Below are 17864 nucleotides of genomic sequence, written 5' to 3'. Positions count from 1 at the left end.
GCAATAAACAGTGCATGTAAACGAGTACCTGCACCTCGTTAGCTGTTTGCGGGGCAGCTGCCCGACTTGTAAACTGCTGTCCCCGTCCACCTGGATACTATAAAACAATTGGCGTTTGGTTTCTCTGGAGGAAGAGTTCTGCCCCTGGTAGCTGGCAAGGGCGCAGAGAACGCGGGCTCTTTAGCGGTGGGTATGTGGAGAAAACCTGGAATATAGCACGTGAGGGCGGTGTTTTTATGAGGGCAGTGGCCGCAATATCCCTCCAGCAGCGCACAGGAAGGCTTTTGTGGCAGGGAACCTGCAGAAAGAGCAGCTCTGCCTGCCTGGGGACAGCGGGAGCAGGAGGTGTGGCTGTGCAAGGCCCGGCGGGAGGCAGCGCGCTTTGTTGTCTGGCGCCTGAAGGCGCTGGTGACATTGCGCCGGAGCAGCTCTGCCTGCTGCCTCCTTCTCCCTCTTTGGAAGCTGCGGGGCCGGGCGCAGCGTTTGCCACTCCAAGCTGTGACACCGGGTCGGCCAGCGAGGAGGGCGGCGGGGATACCGCTGTACGGCCCGCTGAGGGCCGCAGCAAAGCCCGGCGGAGCAGCGAAGCGGGGCTCGAGGCCGCCACGCCCCCCCACACGGCGCCTCGGTTCCCTCGAACCCCGCTCCGCTGAGGGCGCCGGGCCGGGCCCGCAGTGCGCATGGCAGGGGGGAGGGGCGCGCAGGCGCAATGTAGCGGCGCTGTGGCGGCGGTGTGGCCGGGGCGCTGCCTCCTTCCCGAGCGGCCGTTCGTGCAGCGCTCCTGAACGCGGAGACAAAGCGCCGCACCGACACACCCCCTCCGTAGGAAAAAAAAAAAGGGGGTGGGGGGGGAAAGGATGGAATAAACCGGCCGCGATCAGCGCGCTGCCGAGGCAGGCCTGGCTGCTGCGGGGCGGGCCGCGGCCCGGCATTGTTCCGCGCGACAACAAAGAGCGGCGCGGGCCCGGCGCCGCCCCTCCTCGCGCTCCCCCCCTCCCCCCTCCGCAGCCCGCGGCCAATGGCAGCGCGCGGCGACGGCGGCGGCGCGGGGCTGACAGCGGCCGGCGCCCGGCGCGCCCCCGCCCTCCGCCCGCTGCCTCCGCCTCTCCCGGGCCGTCTGGCTGCGGCGGTGCCTCAGACAGAGGAGGGGAGAGGAGGAAAAAACGCTGAGTGAGTGGAGTGGAGCCTGGGAGGGGCTCCTTAAAGAAACGCTGCCATCGCCTGGCATTGTGGCCGGCGAGGAACTCGAGGGGGGGAAGCGATCGGAGCTCCTCTCGCTTATCCGCTGCCCGCCCCCCCACCCCACCCCCAGCCAAAAAAAAAAAAAAAAAAAAAAAAAAAAAAGAGAAAAAGGGGAAAAAAAAAAAAAAAAGGAAAAAAAAAAAAAAAGAAAAAAAAAAAAGCCTCGAGGGGGGAGCCGTGCGGTGGGGGGGGTCCCGAAACCATCTTATAAACCGGATTGCACGGAGCGAGGAGGAAAAACAACAACAACAAAAAAAGAAAGATACAAAATATCCCAGCGAAAGGCGACCGCCCGCCGGCTGCGGCAGCCGCCCGCCCCCCGCCCCGCGCTCCCGCTGGCCTCGGGCTGCCTTTGTGTCGGAGCCCCGCGCCCCAGCCCGGCGCAGGCGGCGGCTGCAGCGCGGCGCGGACCATGCCCAGCTCGCTCTTCGCCGACATGGAGCGGAACGGCAGCGGCGGCGGCGGCGGAGGAGGAGGAGGCGGAGGGGGAGAGACCCTGGATGACCAGCGAGCTCTGCAGATCGCCCTGGACCAGCTCTCCCTGCTAGGGCTGGACAACGACGAGGCGGGCTCCATTTACGACAGCGAGCCTCGGAAAAAGAGCGTGAACATGACGGAGTGCGTGCCGGTGCCCAGCTCGGAGCACGTCGCGGAGATCGTGGGCAGGCAAGGTGGGTGAGCGGCGTACAAAGAGCGCGGCCGGGCGCCGGGATGCGCCGGGAAAGGATAGATGGGGGCAGGACGCGAAATCTGGCCGCACGAGTTGGGTTTTGCTAAAGAGAGCGAGGACAAAAGGGAGCCCCGGCGCGGATTTCGTCCCCCGAAGTTGGAAACCGTGGGTTATTTTTAAGGAAGGGGAACGGAGCGGGGAAGTGGAACAATGGGAGTGCAATAAAGCATCCGCATAGGGGAGCGCGGCTCGCTCGGTGCGGCCGCTGCTGCTCTTCACCTTCCTCAGAACCGATTTTATTTTTTTTTTTCCGAAAGGAAAGCGCTTAGCAGGAACGCGGGCTGAGCAGCGGCTTTGTGCGGGGCTGCTCGCATTGCATCGCATCGCATTGCATCGCACTGCATTTCATCTTGCCGGCCGTGCCGCCTCCCTGCACGCTGCCCTTTGTTGCCGCCGCTCTCGGGGCTGCGCTCTGGCAGCTCCCGGGCAGTGCCCGCAGCTGTGCCGCTGCCGCCCGCGGTGCCGCTGGGCGCGTGCCAGGGCTGTGGCTGCCGTCGCGTTGCACATCGCTCCCGGACGCGGTGCCAGCATCGCCCCGGGCAGGGGCAGCGCGCTGCGGGTGGGTGTGTTTCCCCCTCCCCCCCCCCCGCCCCCCCCCAACCTCAGCTGCACCCAAAGAATGGGTTGTAACCGGTTCTCCCCCACGCTTTTTCCTTCCCCTCCCCTTCTCCTTCCGTCTCCCGCATCTCGTTTCCAGGTTGTAAAATCAAAGCTCTGCGGGCGAAGACCAACACCTACATCAAGACCCCGGTGCGCGGGGAGGAGCCGCTCTTTGTTGTGACGGGCAGAAAGGAAGATGTGGCCATGGCCCGCAGGGAGATCATCTCGGCAGCCGAGCACTTCTCCATGATCCGAGCCTCGCGGAACAAGAACACGGCTCTGAACGGCACCGTCCCCGGCCCCCCCAACCTGCCCGGCCAAACCACCATCCAGGTGCGGGTGCCTTATCGTGTGGTGGGCTTGGTCGTAGGGCCCAAGGGGGCCACAATCAAGCGCATCCAGCAGCAGACGCACACCTACATTGTGACTCCCAGCCGGGACAAGGAGCCAGTCTTCGAGGTGACGGGCATGCCTGAGAACGTGGATCGGGCACGGGAGGAGATCGAGGCGCACATCGCCATGCGAACCGGCGGCATCATCGAGCTGACGGACGAGAACGACTTCCACGCCAACGGCACGGATGTTGGCTTCGAGCTGAATGGCACGGGCAGCCTGTGGAGCAAGCCCACGCCGCCCAGCATCACGCCCACCCCGGGCCGCAAGCCCTTCTGCAACTACCGCAACGACAGCTCCAGCTCACTGGGCAGCGCTTCCACCGACTCCTACTTCGGGGGCGGCACGGGGGGCAGCGGGGCCCGCCTGGCCGACTACAGCCCCCCGAGCCCGGCACTCAGCTTCACCCACAACGGCAACAACAACAACAACAGTGCCAACGGCTACGTCTACGGCGGGGGTGGTGGGGATGTGCTCTCCTCCCCGGACTGCTGCTCCGAGCTGCCCTTCGACTCGCCACCTGGCTTCGACCTGGCACCCGCCCCGCCGCCCGGGGCTGCCCTCCTCTGGCCGCAGTTCGAGCGCGGCCCTGCAGCCGCACCGCCCTCGCCCGCACCCTCACCCGCCGCCGCCGCCTTCCCGGGCGCTGCGCCCGCCAATGCCAACCTGGCGCTGCTGGTGAGCGGCCCGAGGCGGGGCGGCAGCGCTCCGCCCCCGGCGCGGCTCTCCCCGCCCCTGCACGGCAGCGCGGCGGCGGTGGGGCCCGAGCACCCGCTGGCACGCCGGGTGCGCAGCGACCCGGGTGGGCGGCTGCTGGCCGCCTCCTACCCGCTGTATGCCAACGGGCTGGGCGGCCATCTGCCAGGTCTGCCCTCCGATTCATCAGCCTCCTCCTCTTCCTCATCCAGCTCATCGTCCAGCTCGTCCTGCTCATCGTCGGGCGTGCGGCGGAAGGGCAGCCGCGACTGCTCGGTGTGCTTTGAGAGCGAGGTGATCGCGGCGCTGGTGCCCTGCGGCCACAACCTCTTCTGCATGGAGTGTGCCAACCGCATCTGCGAGAAGACGGAGCCGCAGTGCCCGGTGTGCCACAGCGCCGTCACCCAGGCCATCCGCATCTTCTCCTGAGCCCGGCGGCCGGCTGGGTGCTGTGTGGTGCATGCTATACATAATAAGGGGCGACTCCATTCTAGTGCTAGGCTAGTTTTTACACTGTACTTTAATACGAAGCTTCCAAATCTTCCTTTTTTTTTTAAAAAAAAAAAAAAAAAAAAAAGACAAAAAGAAGAAAAAAAAAAGAACAAAAACTGTTGGAAAAACAAAAAATCCCGAAAGTAGGAGATGCTTACGGTGATGATGCCAATGGTGTGTGGACTCTTAGTGCTGGTAGTTCCTAGGATGCGTATTGCAAAAAAACAATTAAATCTATGGGTGGAGACTTTTCTGAATGTTCTTGAAAGGGCAAGAAGTTCCTGTGAAAACCACGATAACTGCAGCTTTATCCAAGTGAAAAAAAGGAAAAAAAAGGAAAAAAAAAAAAAAAAAAAAGAAACAAACTGTAACATATCTCTTATATATATGAAAACGTTTAAAGGTTTTAAAGATAAATTGCATTAATACAGATTGAAGTATTTTATTCTTTTTTGACTTGAAAAATTATATTTCATATTGCAAAGATGTTTACAAGTATTTTAATTTAAGTTCAGTGAACTTTTTTGTAGCTGGGTTAAATCTTTTTTATTTTAGTATGGCCTTATGGCAAAGAACACTGTATTATTTTAATATCACACAGTTGTGAACGGAATTACAAACCATATGATGTGTAATGCTTTGAACAGTATTCTGTTGGGATGGAGATTTTATAGGTTCAGAACAAAGAAAAAAAACAAAAAAAAAAAAACAAAAGAAAATCTTTTAAATCTGCTTCACCCAGCATATTTTCTATTCAGTGATATAAAGCATATTTTATTCTATATTATTACGGAAATGGAAATGTATAAACATATGTCAAAAGGAACTGTTGAAGCTTTCTAACATTTGTATAAATAGAATTCAGTGGAAATTACAAAAAAAAATTCTGTTGCACCACTATAGTTTTAGTATTTCTATTTTAATACATTTGTTTACCACTTGTTTATGTATATGTAGGTGACGTTACTTGAGCTTAAATGTACTTTACTGAGCAAAGTTTAAAAAACAAAGTATATTTTATTTTATGATAAAGGGCCTTTAACCTCATGGTCAAATACTAATATTATATTTGCTGAGACAAGATTTGAAATTGTATCAAGAGTTTTATTTTTCTGACATTTAAAGTTCTACATAATAAAAGTAAAACTTAAGTAATGGTGCTACTTCATGTTTTTTTAAGTATTTCTATATAAATAAAATATTACAGAAAAAAAAAAAACAACCAACCAACCAAACCAACCCAAAAGTTCGCCGTGTGGTGATTTGATTTGATGCGCTCAGAGGTTCTGCTGGATATTCTTCCTTCCCCGCTTGTATCACTTGAGTGTGAACTGTGTCATGTTGGTGTTGCTGGGACTCTTCGGCTTGTGAAGGCTTCCAGGGTGGTCCTTCCTGTGATAATGCTGTAATACGTGTTTTTAAGAAGGTTTCATTTCATATATGTATATATATATATATATATGGCGTATCCCTGAGGTTATTCCACGTGTTAAAATGCTGTTTCTTGGTCGTGAAAAAATAACTCGGTTTCATGCGTGTTGCTACATTTTAGCAAATAGAGTATATGTAAGAAAGAAAAGCTTGCAGCTTCTCGGCTTTGTCATCTCAAAGCACAGAACAGGGGTGTGTCCTTTGTTGCACTGTGCTGATAGAGGGCTGAACGCGGCCGGTCCTGCTCCGTCTTTCCACAGGGTTTCAGAATCTCATCCCAGTCTGAGCATTTCCTAGAGCAGAACAAGGGCTTTTGTGTCTTCCCTGAGTTCTTGAAATTGCTTCTTGGTATTTGGCAGCTGTGGTTCAGATAATTGGTGCTGACAAGCTTATTTGAATAAAAAATTTATTGCTGTGTAAAGTTTGTTTGCTTTTGATGGTGCCCGCACTCGTATAGGGGCAAAGGAAGTACAGAAGCTTTCTGACTAACGTGTCAACAAACCCACCAGGCAAACACTGCAGTATTTTGGTGCTGAACGTAGTCAACGTGTGTAAGAGAACTTGCTGGGTGAAGCGTGTTAGAGCAGATCTCAGAAAGGTAGCTGCAGATCATTTTAAATGTTTGTTTTTGAACGTGCCGGTGCACTTTGCAGCAGGCGAGCGAAAACAACAAAACAAACCCAAACTGTGTATGTAGCATATCTCGTGTGTTTTACTTCGTGCTTAGCAGTGTGTATTGCCAGAGCTGCTCCGCTCTGATCTCTTTTATGGAATCCAGAGCTGCTTGTTGGGTGGGAAGGGGAGGAGGGAGGGTGCGGCAGGGGATGATGGGATCTCTTTGTTTGATTTGATTTGATTTTTGCTTCTTTCATTTAGCTGCGATTGTGGCATCGTCTGAGTTACAGAGTTAAAATTCCTCACTGAAGTGTCGCGTTTGTCTCGGGGAAGCTTGTCATTTGAATGGTGAACAAAAAGAACCGGTGCTGTAGAAAGGAGTCCAGAGAGTGGCAGAGATGTTGTGCTTAATGCAGAAGTGGCACGGCTATTGAAAGACCTTCACGAAATCTCTTACTTTAAAGGGGTCAGGAAGTTTAAGTCCAAGTGTGTATATTCTTAACGATGAACGTTTAGGAATTGTGCTCAACACGTGTCAATCCGTTTCTTGTTTCAGTGTAAGCATCTTGCGCTGGCGTCTGGGAAAGGTTGTGAAAATGGCTATAAATAAAAAAGTGGATGTGATCACTTTGTTTAATCAGGACCGATGGCACCAGAAGGTAAAAAGCGTGAACAAAGAGCGAAAACTAAATTCTTCTCCTTTTTGTTCCCTTTAATGTATGGATCTGGACGACTTAATGGCGTTCATTAGTGGCAGCAGCAGTGCCCCTAAGGAGCAGCCCCTGTGGGGTGGGCAGTGAGGCCCTGATCTGGGCGATGCGGCTCCCTGCTTCTGTAACTGCCACCAGCCTCATTGCCTGTGCTTGTCCTGCAGGACTTGTTATTTTCACCACTAAACTGTGACTAAAACAGAGCCAGTGACCTCTCCACCCATGCCCCCATCTCTCTTTTCTGCCTCCCGGTACCACTGGGCTGTGCTGCTCCTGTTTGCTGTGTGTGTTGTTCCGAGGAGGGAAGATGGCCTGCTGGGACTCCTGTGGTGCCTTACAACAACTGCCAGTGCTCATTCCTTGTCAGCAGTTGATTCACCTGCAGAGGGACTGGTCTGCTTTGCTCACGCTTTGGTGTCTGATGAGCCAGCCGGCACCTCATGTCCTGCCCTCAACAGGGGCTGCCAGGCAGTAACATTGCCCACCTGCAGCTCCTCCACTATCAGCATTTCTGAGGGCCTTTCTGAGGTGCTGTGTCCATTGCCTTCATCTTGTTCCTTCCATGCCACACAGAGTGTAAAATCCATTGTCTTTTGCCGATGGTGACCGGTGCCCCTCAGCAGAGCCAGCATGGGAGGAGCACACAGGCTACACACGTGTGCTGCTCCTCAGTGCACATCCCTGGCCAGATTTACACTGCAGGTCAGTGCCTCAGATTGCAGGGGCCATAAATCAGTGCGGAATTCATCTGAGGGTCTGGGGCCATATGGTGTGTGTGAGGAGTGCCCACACAACCGGAGAACACGGGCCCGTGTTTGGCGCAGGAGGATTTCAAAGCCTGAGAAAGGGGCAAAGTTCAGTTTCTAATTGAGTGCTGTGAAATACATATATGTATACGGTCAATGTTTGTCTTCCAGAACAAAGATCACTTTGTTTTCTAAGAGTTTGTGTGTTGGTTGATGAAAGCTGGGCTGGGGGCTTCACCCCTGCAGGCTCCAGGCAACCATGGGAGGGTGCAGGGTGCAAGAGGCACCCACTGCTCTCCCGTCCTCACAAATGCTTGGGTTTGGTTTCCAGTACAAAAACACATCATTATTGTAAAAAAGGATATGTTTTCAGTTGTGAGAATTATCATATACAAAAGCCTGATCTTAATTATGTCTCTGGTACTCCGCAGAATTTGCATAACAATCAGACATCAAAGCTGGAGCCATTTACTTAGGAGAAAGGTCTTTCTAATATGTTATCTTGTTGCCAAATAAATCATAATGATCAATTTGATCTAAACGTACTCTTTAGAGAGAAAGATAGATAGATAGATAGATAGATAGATAGATAGATAGATAGATAGATAGATAGATAGATAGATAGATGATAGATAGATATAGATAGATAGGCAAATTAATGGAAATAACACTTAGAAGCAAACTTTAAAGTTAGCAGTAAGAATCTAGTTCAGTCAGGTACTTTCATTAGATCGCTTTTTGTTTGATGTTTCTTACTGCTCTCTCCTACCCTCCTCACCCCTCTTTTTTTTCTTCTTTCCTTTTTTCCCCCCCCTCCTCCATTTTCCTTGCCTTGCCAGTCTAGAAATTGAAATGACAGCATTGCTGTCAGTGAAGGGAATGGGAATTCTGCCACTGGAGAGGATGCTGGTGCGTATTGCATTTAATCAATCTAGAAATAGCAGAAAGCAATTATTCACCCTGCCTCTGTTTATTTGTGTTTCCTGTACTCATTGTCTTTCTAGCAGAGATAATTGAATTAAAGAACAAAGAGTACTTTAAATCCAATGTGGTTAAAGGCTGTTTTAGGCTGTATAAGCGTTTGAATTTCTGATTTACCTTTTTATAATTGTCCACCTGGCAAATGTCTCAGGGGTTGGGTTTGCAGGTAGATTAGCACTCTATCCAATGGTGAGTGATGTGAGAAGACACTCATACCTGCTATGTTCCCTTTCTTTCTTCTCTGTGTATACACACATACATACATGTATATGACCATGTGTTCAATATCTGCCTATGTACATTGATGGCAGCTTGAAATCCACCAGAAAAATATGGAGTAAGAAGTTTTTCCTTTTTCAGTATGTTAATGTTAATGGAAACTCATTGGAAAAAAAAATAATAGAAAAAGTTTTATTGTAGTTTTATTACTTAATATTAAGGATTTAAATGAGATTTCACAGTTGGATATGTAAAATAATTGGATTACATCTAATTCCTATGTTTGATTAAAATGTAAAGAGCTTTTTCTGGCTTAGTTTTAGGGAATTGCATTCCAGCATCATGTGTCATATAGTGATGAAGTTGCATCAAAAACATTTAGGCTTTTGATACATAGACTATTCTTTAACGCTACCCATACATGTGTTTCAGCGGCAACTCTATGACATAGGCTTAAAGACAGATACATGTACAATATTGTGAGTACAGTGTCATATCTGTGACCTTATGCAGCATCAGGTGGGGCCATGGCACCAGAAGTTGCCTCCATCCATTCTGGACTGTATTCCAGAGAGTGGAACAAAGAGATTTGTTCCCTGTGGAACCACTAGAAGTGCCATTTGATCAGAATTTGATCACCCTGTAAGTGGAACTGTGGCAAAAAATGGCTTCTATATGTACAGAATCTTATCAAAGGCTCACAGTTAATTTGTCTCCCTATTATCGTTGTGGGGTTTTTTTGTGCCTGTTTTTGTTTCTTAGGGAAATTCTTGCTGTTTCTATTATAATTAGTTATCACCCTCTACTAATAAGTAGATTATTGGTGAAAAGCAATAAAATCAGTCAATTAAATACATCTGTACTAAATGCACCATATACCTTCACCAGTACAAACGTGATTGATTAGCTGTCTCCAGGAATCTGCAGACTTTTATAAAAGATTGCACTGAGAAATGGCCTCACTAGCTGTAAATGGGGGGCAAGAAGAGGTTTTCGATATTCCACTTGTGACAGAGGTAAAATATAGCAAGTGCTTTTTCCTCTCTCTCATGTATAAGAGCTCTTCTGCCTTTCATATGAGGTAGAATTTGCTGGCCCACTTTTCATTAGCGTGAATGGCGATTGCCTTGTATATTTGATTGTCATGAATGGCTGAATAGTCTGCCTTCCCTTGTTTTGTCCTTTGTCTTTATGTTTTATTCACTTCCACACTCTGCAAAAGAGCCTTAATTTAAACCTGATAAAGCAGTAGCAGCGCTCCAGTTTGTTATAGATCTAGAGGAAGGTTTTATTTGGTTTTGATGCTCTTTATATTTGGATGGTTGTACTAAAAAGTAGAAATTATTTTAGTCAAAAGAAAATATCAGCAAGATCACGACCTAGAAATAGCGTTTTTGATAGAGTCACAAAAGTTTCTGTGACACATTTGGAAGCCATTTCCACTGTTTAGCTGCAAAGGGTGAGTAAATCATACCACATTTAGAGTCAGAAAAGGAGCAGTGTTTTTCAGGATCTTCAGTGCTGCTGCAGAGTCATTGTATCATCTCAGCTAATTAATTTCACCTTTTATATGCTTCAGTATTTCCATCTGCGAAGGAACTAATGACACCTACTTAAAGGCAGCATTGTGAAAATTAATTAATTGACATTATTGAAATATCCTGAGGTGGAAATCCTAATGTAAGTACAAAATATTATTACTGATAGTTCCTAATTAATCAGTTAACAGTAGCTAGCATGTGGTAATCATATTGGTCTGGAGCAAACAAACATAGAACTGGATTATATTTGAAAGCTGTGGTTTGTTTGTTTTCAATTTTCTGTTTTTAATGCGTTAATGGGACAATGGAGTGTAAGGAAGTGCAATCCTTCTTCTTTCCACAGCTTTTACAGGTGTGGGGAGGCTGAACAAAGGGAAATAAATGGGATTGCAGTGCCACACATATAGGCCTGATAGTCTTTGCTGTACCTATGGAAAGGCAACTTGAGTAGAAATTTTCTTGTCTCACTGGTATGACATCACTGATGCTTGAAAATAGATGTGAAAATAGCGTTGTACAAAAGCATGCAGCACTGATGTAGTAATCCCTGCCTATGCAGTATTCTTATTCAGTATTCTTACTGAGTAGAGCTTTTCCTGCATGGAGGAGAAAAAGAGGAATGATTTCTTCATAAAGAACTGGAAGGGGATTGATGTTGTGAAATTGTTCCTAATTTATAAGGCTAATAAGATCTATTCTTACCACTCTAGCCTGTGATGCTGTTTGCATAATGATATGGCTACAGCTGTGCAGGTCTTAGGCAACATATTTTACAATGGCAAAAATAGCTGGAAACAGTGGAATTTGCATGAGCCTTGTTTTAATTAAATAATATGGAATCCATGCTCAGTTTTTCCTGATGTTGAAATTGCAGTTGATGATCAGGTTGTGTGGTAACTGTTGAGTCATGGCTTGAACCACTGATGGAGCACCTGGGGAAAGGACCCGGTCTGCCCTGGGAGCACAGGTGAAGGCAATTCAGCTGTGGGACTAGAAAGGGGCAGCCTGGCTCTCTTAGGCTGCATTGAAGGGCTCACTGCCACTGGGGAAGGATCTCTTGGTGGAAGTTCTTGTGAAGTTTTCCCTGTGAGCCAAGATCTTCAGAAATGGGTGAGTGCTTTTGCTTTGTAACACTGTTCCATTCATGCTAGTCCTTTTGCTACTGCGCTTCTGTATCACCCTTCCACCACATTGACCTTTCTGGTTGTTACAAAGGTAATTCAGTTGGTGCTTGTGTTGTTTTCCAGAGGTCTATTACACTCATTTTTCTCATTTTTAAATGACACTTGTTGTTGAAAATGTTAGTTAGATGATTTTTTTTATGCAATTCTTTGTGGTTGTTGCACAAGTGCAAGAGAGAGGTTTAAACCCCCACAGACACTCTGGTTTCTTTTTCCTTATGTCATTTCTTTAAAAAAACATGTTTCAATCACATGCAATTATGAAACTACTTCATGTTTGACGCAGATGAATGTGTTTTCAGGCCACAAAAACGTCACTTTCTATGACTAATTTGAATTAAAAAACCCACTTCAGCAGAAAATGTCCTCAGTCTTTGAAGTCACATGGTTCTTGGAAAGCTCTTCCTTGGCTCTGCAAAAAGTCAGCCTTGTGAAGAGAGAGTGCATCCACAAATACACAGTGCTGCTAATGAGAGGAATGTCACACTTCTTACCCAGCTGTAAGCTTTATGTGCATCCTGCTTACTGCTACCTCAAAAGTGTTTTGGTATTGGCTATTACAATGGGTGTTGGGTCAATATCGGACCACCATAGGAACACAACATATCTTACTAAAGAGCTGATTTCTAGGATCTAGGTTCACCCACTCTGTAAAAATAAAAATGCAATTAGAAGTGAAGTCCCCCTATGAGCGTGTGTCTGTTATGAGGCTGCACTTTTTTCTCCAGCTGTGTTTTTTCATGTCAAAAGCCACTTTTATAATCTCTGTGGCTTTGCAGCAAACTTATCTGTTGCTAATAGCAGACTTTGCTTCTTCCCCAGCTGACTGGTAGTCAAATAGGCAAAGAAAGGTCTGTGCAAAGTTAAGATATGCTTAATTCACCATCCACTGGTGTCATTCCCATAAGCCTAATTATATTACTTTTAAGTCAGACAGTGTCTCATTGAGTGGCCCTTGGCAGCTATGGGATGTCTACTGCTGCATGAGTGTCTAATGTGGAGTTTGACTGTAATGACTGAGGTTGCAGCTCCATAGTGGGACTGAAAGACTCCAAGTAGTTTCCATAGGAAACCAGGTCAGTGTTCTTTCACAGAGTGTTATCCACAGGGAAAGCCATTGGCTGCATGATGCCTGTACAGATCTGTGTGAGGTGAGTGCTGGTGCTGCATTTCTCTTTCAGGTACATGACATGTGAGGAGTCAGATTGATTTAGTTTTCAGTGACCTATTGCAGAATCCTTCTCCAGACATTAAAGTGCTAATTTATGGAGAGCACCATCCCTCATCCATTTGTCTTTATCTTTTCTTCTATTATTCTGTGCATTTAGGAACACTTGTGAAGTATCTCACGAGCACTGCATGCACAATGAAGATGGTGTTGTATCAGTATGTAAAAAAACCTCATTTTATGTTTTCTTTGATTGTAAAATTTTAGGTAGAACTATCCTATCTTTATAGCACTTCCTGTAAAACCTTGCCTTTTTCTTTTTTTACAGGCGAAAGCAAGGTATGAATGTAAAAGGGAATTCATTGTAGATGAAAGCTGTAATATGCTTGTTCATTTCAAAGGAGAACGTATAACTAATTACATTTTAATTAAATCTCTAACGTCAACAGCTGTTTTTAAGGGATCTTTTTAAGCTACATTTATTTTTAGTATTGTTTAAGATCCTCTTTCCTTGTATGCATTTCTCTTTACGCATTATTGCCTTTTTAAAAGTTTTCCATCTTTTAAAGTATCAACTACCTCTGGTGTATATTCAAGGCTAAATGCTGTTGAAATTAGTTTTTTAAGATGCTGGTTGTTACTTTTCTAAGTAGGGAGCAAAAAAAGATGTGAAAGTACCAAAACGCCATTTATTCTCTTTTCTTTCCAGAAGGAAAATGTCTTGATTCCAAGCCCCAAATTGCAAAGGCCAGTTTTCAACTGACAGGTTAATACTGAATGTCTGTTATCTTTACAGTAGAACTCTTAATTATAGTGATAACACAGTTATCTTTCCATCCTGTGATCCGTACTGATTTAGTAAGCACCCCCTAAATCAACAGTAATATGAGTGAATATCCTTTACTTTACAATTTGAAAAGGGGGGAAAAAAATCTAACCTCTTTTCACATGAGAAAATCATAGCCAAGTTTAAGGGTTTGGTGTATCATTACTGTTGACTTGCCTGGAACTTTTGTCAGCCCAAAATGCATCAGGTTATATTTCAACTTCATAGTGTACTTTTTCATTTCTAGCATGCTCCATCCAGAAGCTGAGAGGAAGGAAAACCAAGTCTTTGCTCAGCTTGTTAAAGAGTGAAGATCTTTTGTGGGAATTACCAGAGTTTGCCCTTTCCCAGTCACTGCCTGACTTTGAGGTAAGCTCTGTGTCAGGTATTAGAGTCAAAGCCACACCAGTGATCCCTGTCCTTGGTCCATCGAGACCAGATCTGTTGCTCTGCTATGAGGGGACACAGCTTTCCACTGCACCTCTTTGTTGCAACCTGAGCACATCTGGCAGCTGCTAGCTTGGTTCTGCAGAGCAGGAGTTACTGCAGCACAGCTCTCTGCAGTTGGTCTACATCTCCTGGACCCTGCAGGGTATGGCTCTAGTACTGCTGTCCCAGTCCTGGTAAAATCATCTAGAGGAGTCTTCCAGGCCTGTGAAAAAGTTAAAAACACCCACCCTTTCTGCTGTGGTCAGAGGGGTGGTGTTCTTGCTGCAGTAGAATTGTAGATAGCCTGTGTCTTGCCAATTGTTAACAGCTGTTTCCCTGAAATTACCGCATTTCCTGTAGTTTTGAGATCAGCTTAAACTAAAGATACCCTTTGCAATCTCCTCTGCTCCCAGTATCACCTCTCCTCTTGCTGAGCCATGTGTTTTTACATGATTCAGAGTCTTAAAGCATGACTGTAATTGCTCATATCTGAAGACTGTGTATTTGAGAGAAAAGCAGACCTGTTTAGTCAGTGTCCTCAGAGAATCTCTGAAAGCACAGCAAATTTTCACTGGTGAGAATTCTGACTAGTAATTTCTAGCTCCACGCTGTTGTAAATGATGGTTGAATCTGTCCACCTTAGCTCCATGGCTTGCACTGCATCTTTGACCAGGGATGCCACAGTGCTCTCTATGACAAAAATGTCTCACTTCAGTAGTGTCAAGAAATCAGGCATACTGAGATGTGTGGCATTTCCTCGGTGTGTTGAAGGGCACCATTTTGTCCACTTCCGACATATGGGTCAGCCGTTCTTGGAGGAGCAGACAACTCAAAGTGTTTGAATGAACTGATGGGGTAACTGAGCCAAAAAAATTATCCTTCAGGCATTTCTAACATTTCTAAGAACATCATACTGGGCAAAAACATTTGTTATGGTCTTGTGGGATGCACAGGGGACAGAGTTAGAGTTGGGCTTGCAGTTGTGCCATGTGATGTGAGTAAATCACTGCATCTCACTGACTGAACTAGGAAATAACTTGGCATGCTGTCTTAGGGTGCTGGGAAGATAAGTTAACTTAGATTAAAATATGCTTACAATTCTGCATAGAAGTGTGAAGATGTCGTGAAATTAGCGAGCGTGGCTCATCCCTGGCATTCACCAATAATTTCTCTGTACAAGGACATAAATACAGTGACAATAGGAATACAGTGGCTAGAGTGATGGCAGCTAGAGCGATGCAGTGAAACAGCATTTTGATTTGTTAGTTGATCAGAACTTTGTGTAATGTGTTACTATTTCTTCTTGTTAGAGCTGATTGAATCCCATAAAACTGAATTCTTGTAGCTGAATAGCTACACAGCGTCATAGGAGAAGATATACCCACTGCTCTAAGATTGCTTTTCTGGTGTCAGCAGCAGCTACAGCATACCAACATCTGAGAGAGATGCTTTTTTATAGGTCTTAAAAAGCCTTTGGAGAAGCTTTTCTATATGTTTTAAAAATTGAACAGCAGTTTGTGCAAGATGAACATACATTGCATGCTGGGTTATGGAAAAGTTGAGTTATTGTGTTATTTTTAATACTATTTACTATCAGACTCTGTTTATTGGCTTTATATATGCTATCATGTTGCATTGCTATTCCTATGATGTAGCTGTTGCTAACACTTTTTTTTTTTTTTTTTTTTAAACTTTTAACAGGTAACACTTCTATTTAGCAGACAGTCATGTATAAAGCTTCTGTTCTTTCTAATCTGAGCTCTCTCCTACCTTTAACCTCTTAGGTCGTGGTAGTTTACAGACAAGCTGCATCAGAGGAGATGTGAAGAAGTGGTAAGGATTTGACCTGATGCACAGAAGCGTTTTAAAAGTCCTGGTGAATCCTCAGCTGCCTGAGTCAACGTGAGCTTTGTTCCTGACCTCACTGAACTCAGGACTTCAATGTTGTGTATGTTTGCTTCCTACCAGGCAAGTAAATGCTTCTTTACCTCTGCAGTCTCATACGTAAGTTTTTGCAGAGCTGATATGTTCTCTGTAACCGGTAGCTTTGCGAATGTGTGTTGTCACCAGTCAGAGACATGCTTTTCCTGTTGCAAAGGTTCTGCGTGCGGTATCAAGAGCTAGAGAGTGCATTTGTACCCTTTGAAGGAGCTCCTCCAGATCCTTTTTGTCTCCCTGCACTGTGATTCATCACTACTTAGGTTATTTTTTGTATCATTTTCCCCCTGCTTGCTCTGAATCTGGCTTTGGTTTTGCTGGTAGATGTGAGATTTTGTTTTAGTAACCAAGCTGTCTCCCAGCATCTCTTCTTTTGAGTAGGCCCTGCCAGGTCTCCTTTATATTGGTGCTGTTTTTTTTTGTTGTTATTCTTTGGTATCAGTATGGAAAGTTATGGTAATGGTACAGGACAATCAATTTTGTTTGTGGCTATTTTTTTTTTCTGGATGTTCTTTTCTGCTTCTCTAAATTAAAGCTTCTAAAGCTGAAGACTCCAGGCCCTGTTTTTCACCTTCATTGACTTATTGAAAAGTTTTGCTATATTTCAACTTGCAGACCTGACTTGGTAACCTTACTTTTCTCATTGCTGTGGCAATGTTTACAAGAACTGGTATATTCTCAGCTGTTGCATTTATACACCTGCCTCAATTTTTCCTTTTGCTACTTATGATCCTCTTAAATAAAGTTTTTGGTTTTTGTGAAAGAAATGCAAAATAACATGAAGATAGGACCTATTGGACTTTAGGGTTCTGGCTGCTGTAGCTGATTGCCTTGGGAAATGGGAGAAGTAAAAATCAATAGAGAGGAGGTTGCTCTTCAAGCTCAAGCCGCAGTCTGTGCAAGGACTTGCATTTTACACAGCTACTCAATCTGTGTTCTTTCAGGTGGGAGATACATGGGCTGTGTTCCTACCCTTGTTCCAGGATAAATTCTAGAAGGAGGGGATGATGTGCCTGCAAATATCTCCTAGAGAAGGAAGAGTGAGCTTGACTTGTTTTGCATATTGAGGTGGAGCTTTGGAAACAGCTGTTTCCCATTAGGGCTGCCCAAGAGTAAAAGGGTGGTTGGATGTGACAGTTTTGCTTTGGGTTGTGTTACCCTGCAAGGTGTTAGTGCTAATCTTGACTGAGTGAGATGGAGAAGATTTAAAGAGCCAGCTCAGAGAAACTTGTTCTGAGTTGCAGCCCACTATATAACCTTCTAAAATGTTCTTGTTTAAGACTGAAGATGTAAACAGCATACTGCTCTAGCCCTCAGAGTGTGTGCAGGACAAAAGGCATTGTTAGAGAGACTTTGCTGCCTTTGCTATGCTATTTAAACAACAGAAATTAGGGAGTTCAATGGGAAGTGATGGGTAACACCAGAGAGAGAAGGCCAAGACACAGATAACCACTGTCTATGGAGCTTCCTTAAGGCAAGCAGTTACCTGAGCATGTTGAGCAGTTGTACGTGTAATGTGAGAAGTGAAAGACAGGGAAGACAGAGAGGTGGAACAAAGGTTTTGAATCAAGAAGTTCCAGTAACACAGTACAGTGTGTATTTCAGGAAAAGGAGCATTTGCCATCTCCCAGATCATCTGCTAGTACTTATGTACAAATGCTGCTAAACCTTCTGAATTCAAATAGTTTAATTTTGAGGAAAACCCTACTAGTAGAAACCAGTCTGGAAAGAGTCTAGATTTAAATAGGAAAGGGGTAGGCTTCCTTTAGAAGCACAAATGTAAGAGACATAGCAAAATAGGCAAAAATGCTGGTATGCTGAGAAAGCAGTACAGAGGGAAAACCAAGTGTTTGGTAGAGATAGGGAAAAGACTTTACAGAGAAATCACTGCAATCTGGTGACTGCAGGAAAGCCACTAGCACTGCC

At 45.9% G+C, this 17864-nt stretch overlaps 1 protein-coding gene and 1 long non-coding RNA gene across 2 annotated transcripts; both read left to right on the top strand.

The window, feature by feature from the left end:
• Positions 1-1083: 1083 nt before the first annotated feature.
• On the top strand, positions 1084-6795 carry MEX3B (mex-3 RNA binding family member B). Its single transcript, XM_072345393.1, has 2 exons — positions 1084-1913; positions 2670-6795. Exons 1-2 carry the CDS (start codon positions 1655-1657, stop codon positions 4088-4090), a joined length of 1680 nt encoding a protein of 559 aa, XP_072201494.1. The 5' UTR covers positions 1084-1654; the 3' UTR covers positions 4091-6795.
• A 4633-nt stretch (positions 6796-11428) lies between these two features.
• Positions 11429-15962, top strand: LOC140256559 (uncharacterized). Its single transcript, XR_011904809.1, has 3 exons — positions 11429-11506; positions 13819-13940; positions 15785-15962. It is a non-coding gene; the product is annotated as an uncharacterized lncRNA (long non-coding RNA).
• The last annotated feature ends 1902 nt before the right edge of the window (positions 15963-17864 follow it).

This window comes from Excalfactoria chinensis, chromosome 10 (genome assembly GCF_039878825.1).
Source record: "Excalfactoria chinensis isolate bCotChi1 chromosome 10, bCotChi1.hap2, whole genome shotgun sequence".
Taxonomy (NCBI): domain Eukaryota; kingdom Metazoa; phylum Chordata; class Aves; order Galliformes; family Phasianidae; genus Excalfactoria; species Excalfactoria chinensis.
Note: the sequence above shows the minus strand (reverse complement) of the source record. Positions and strands in the feature narration are given on the sequence as shown.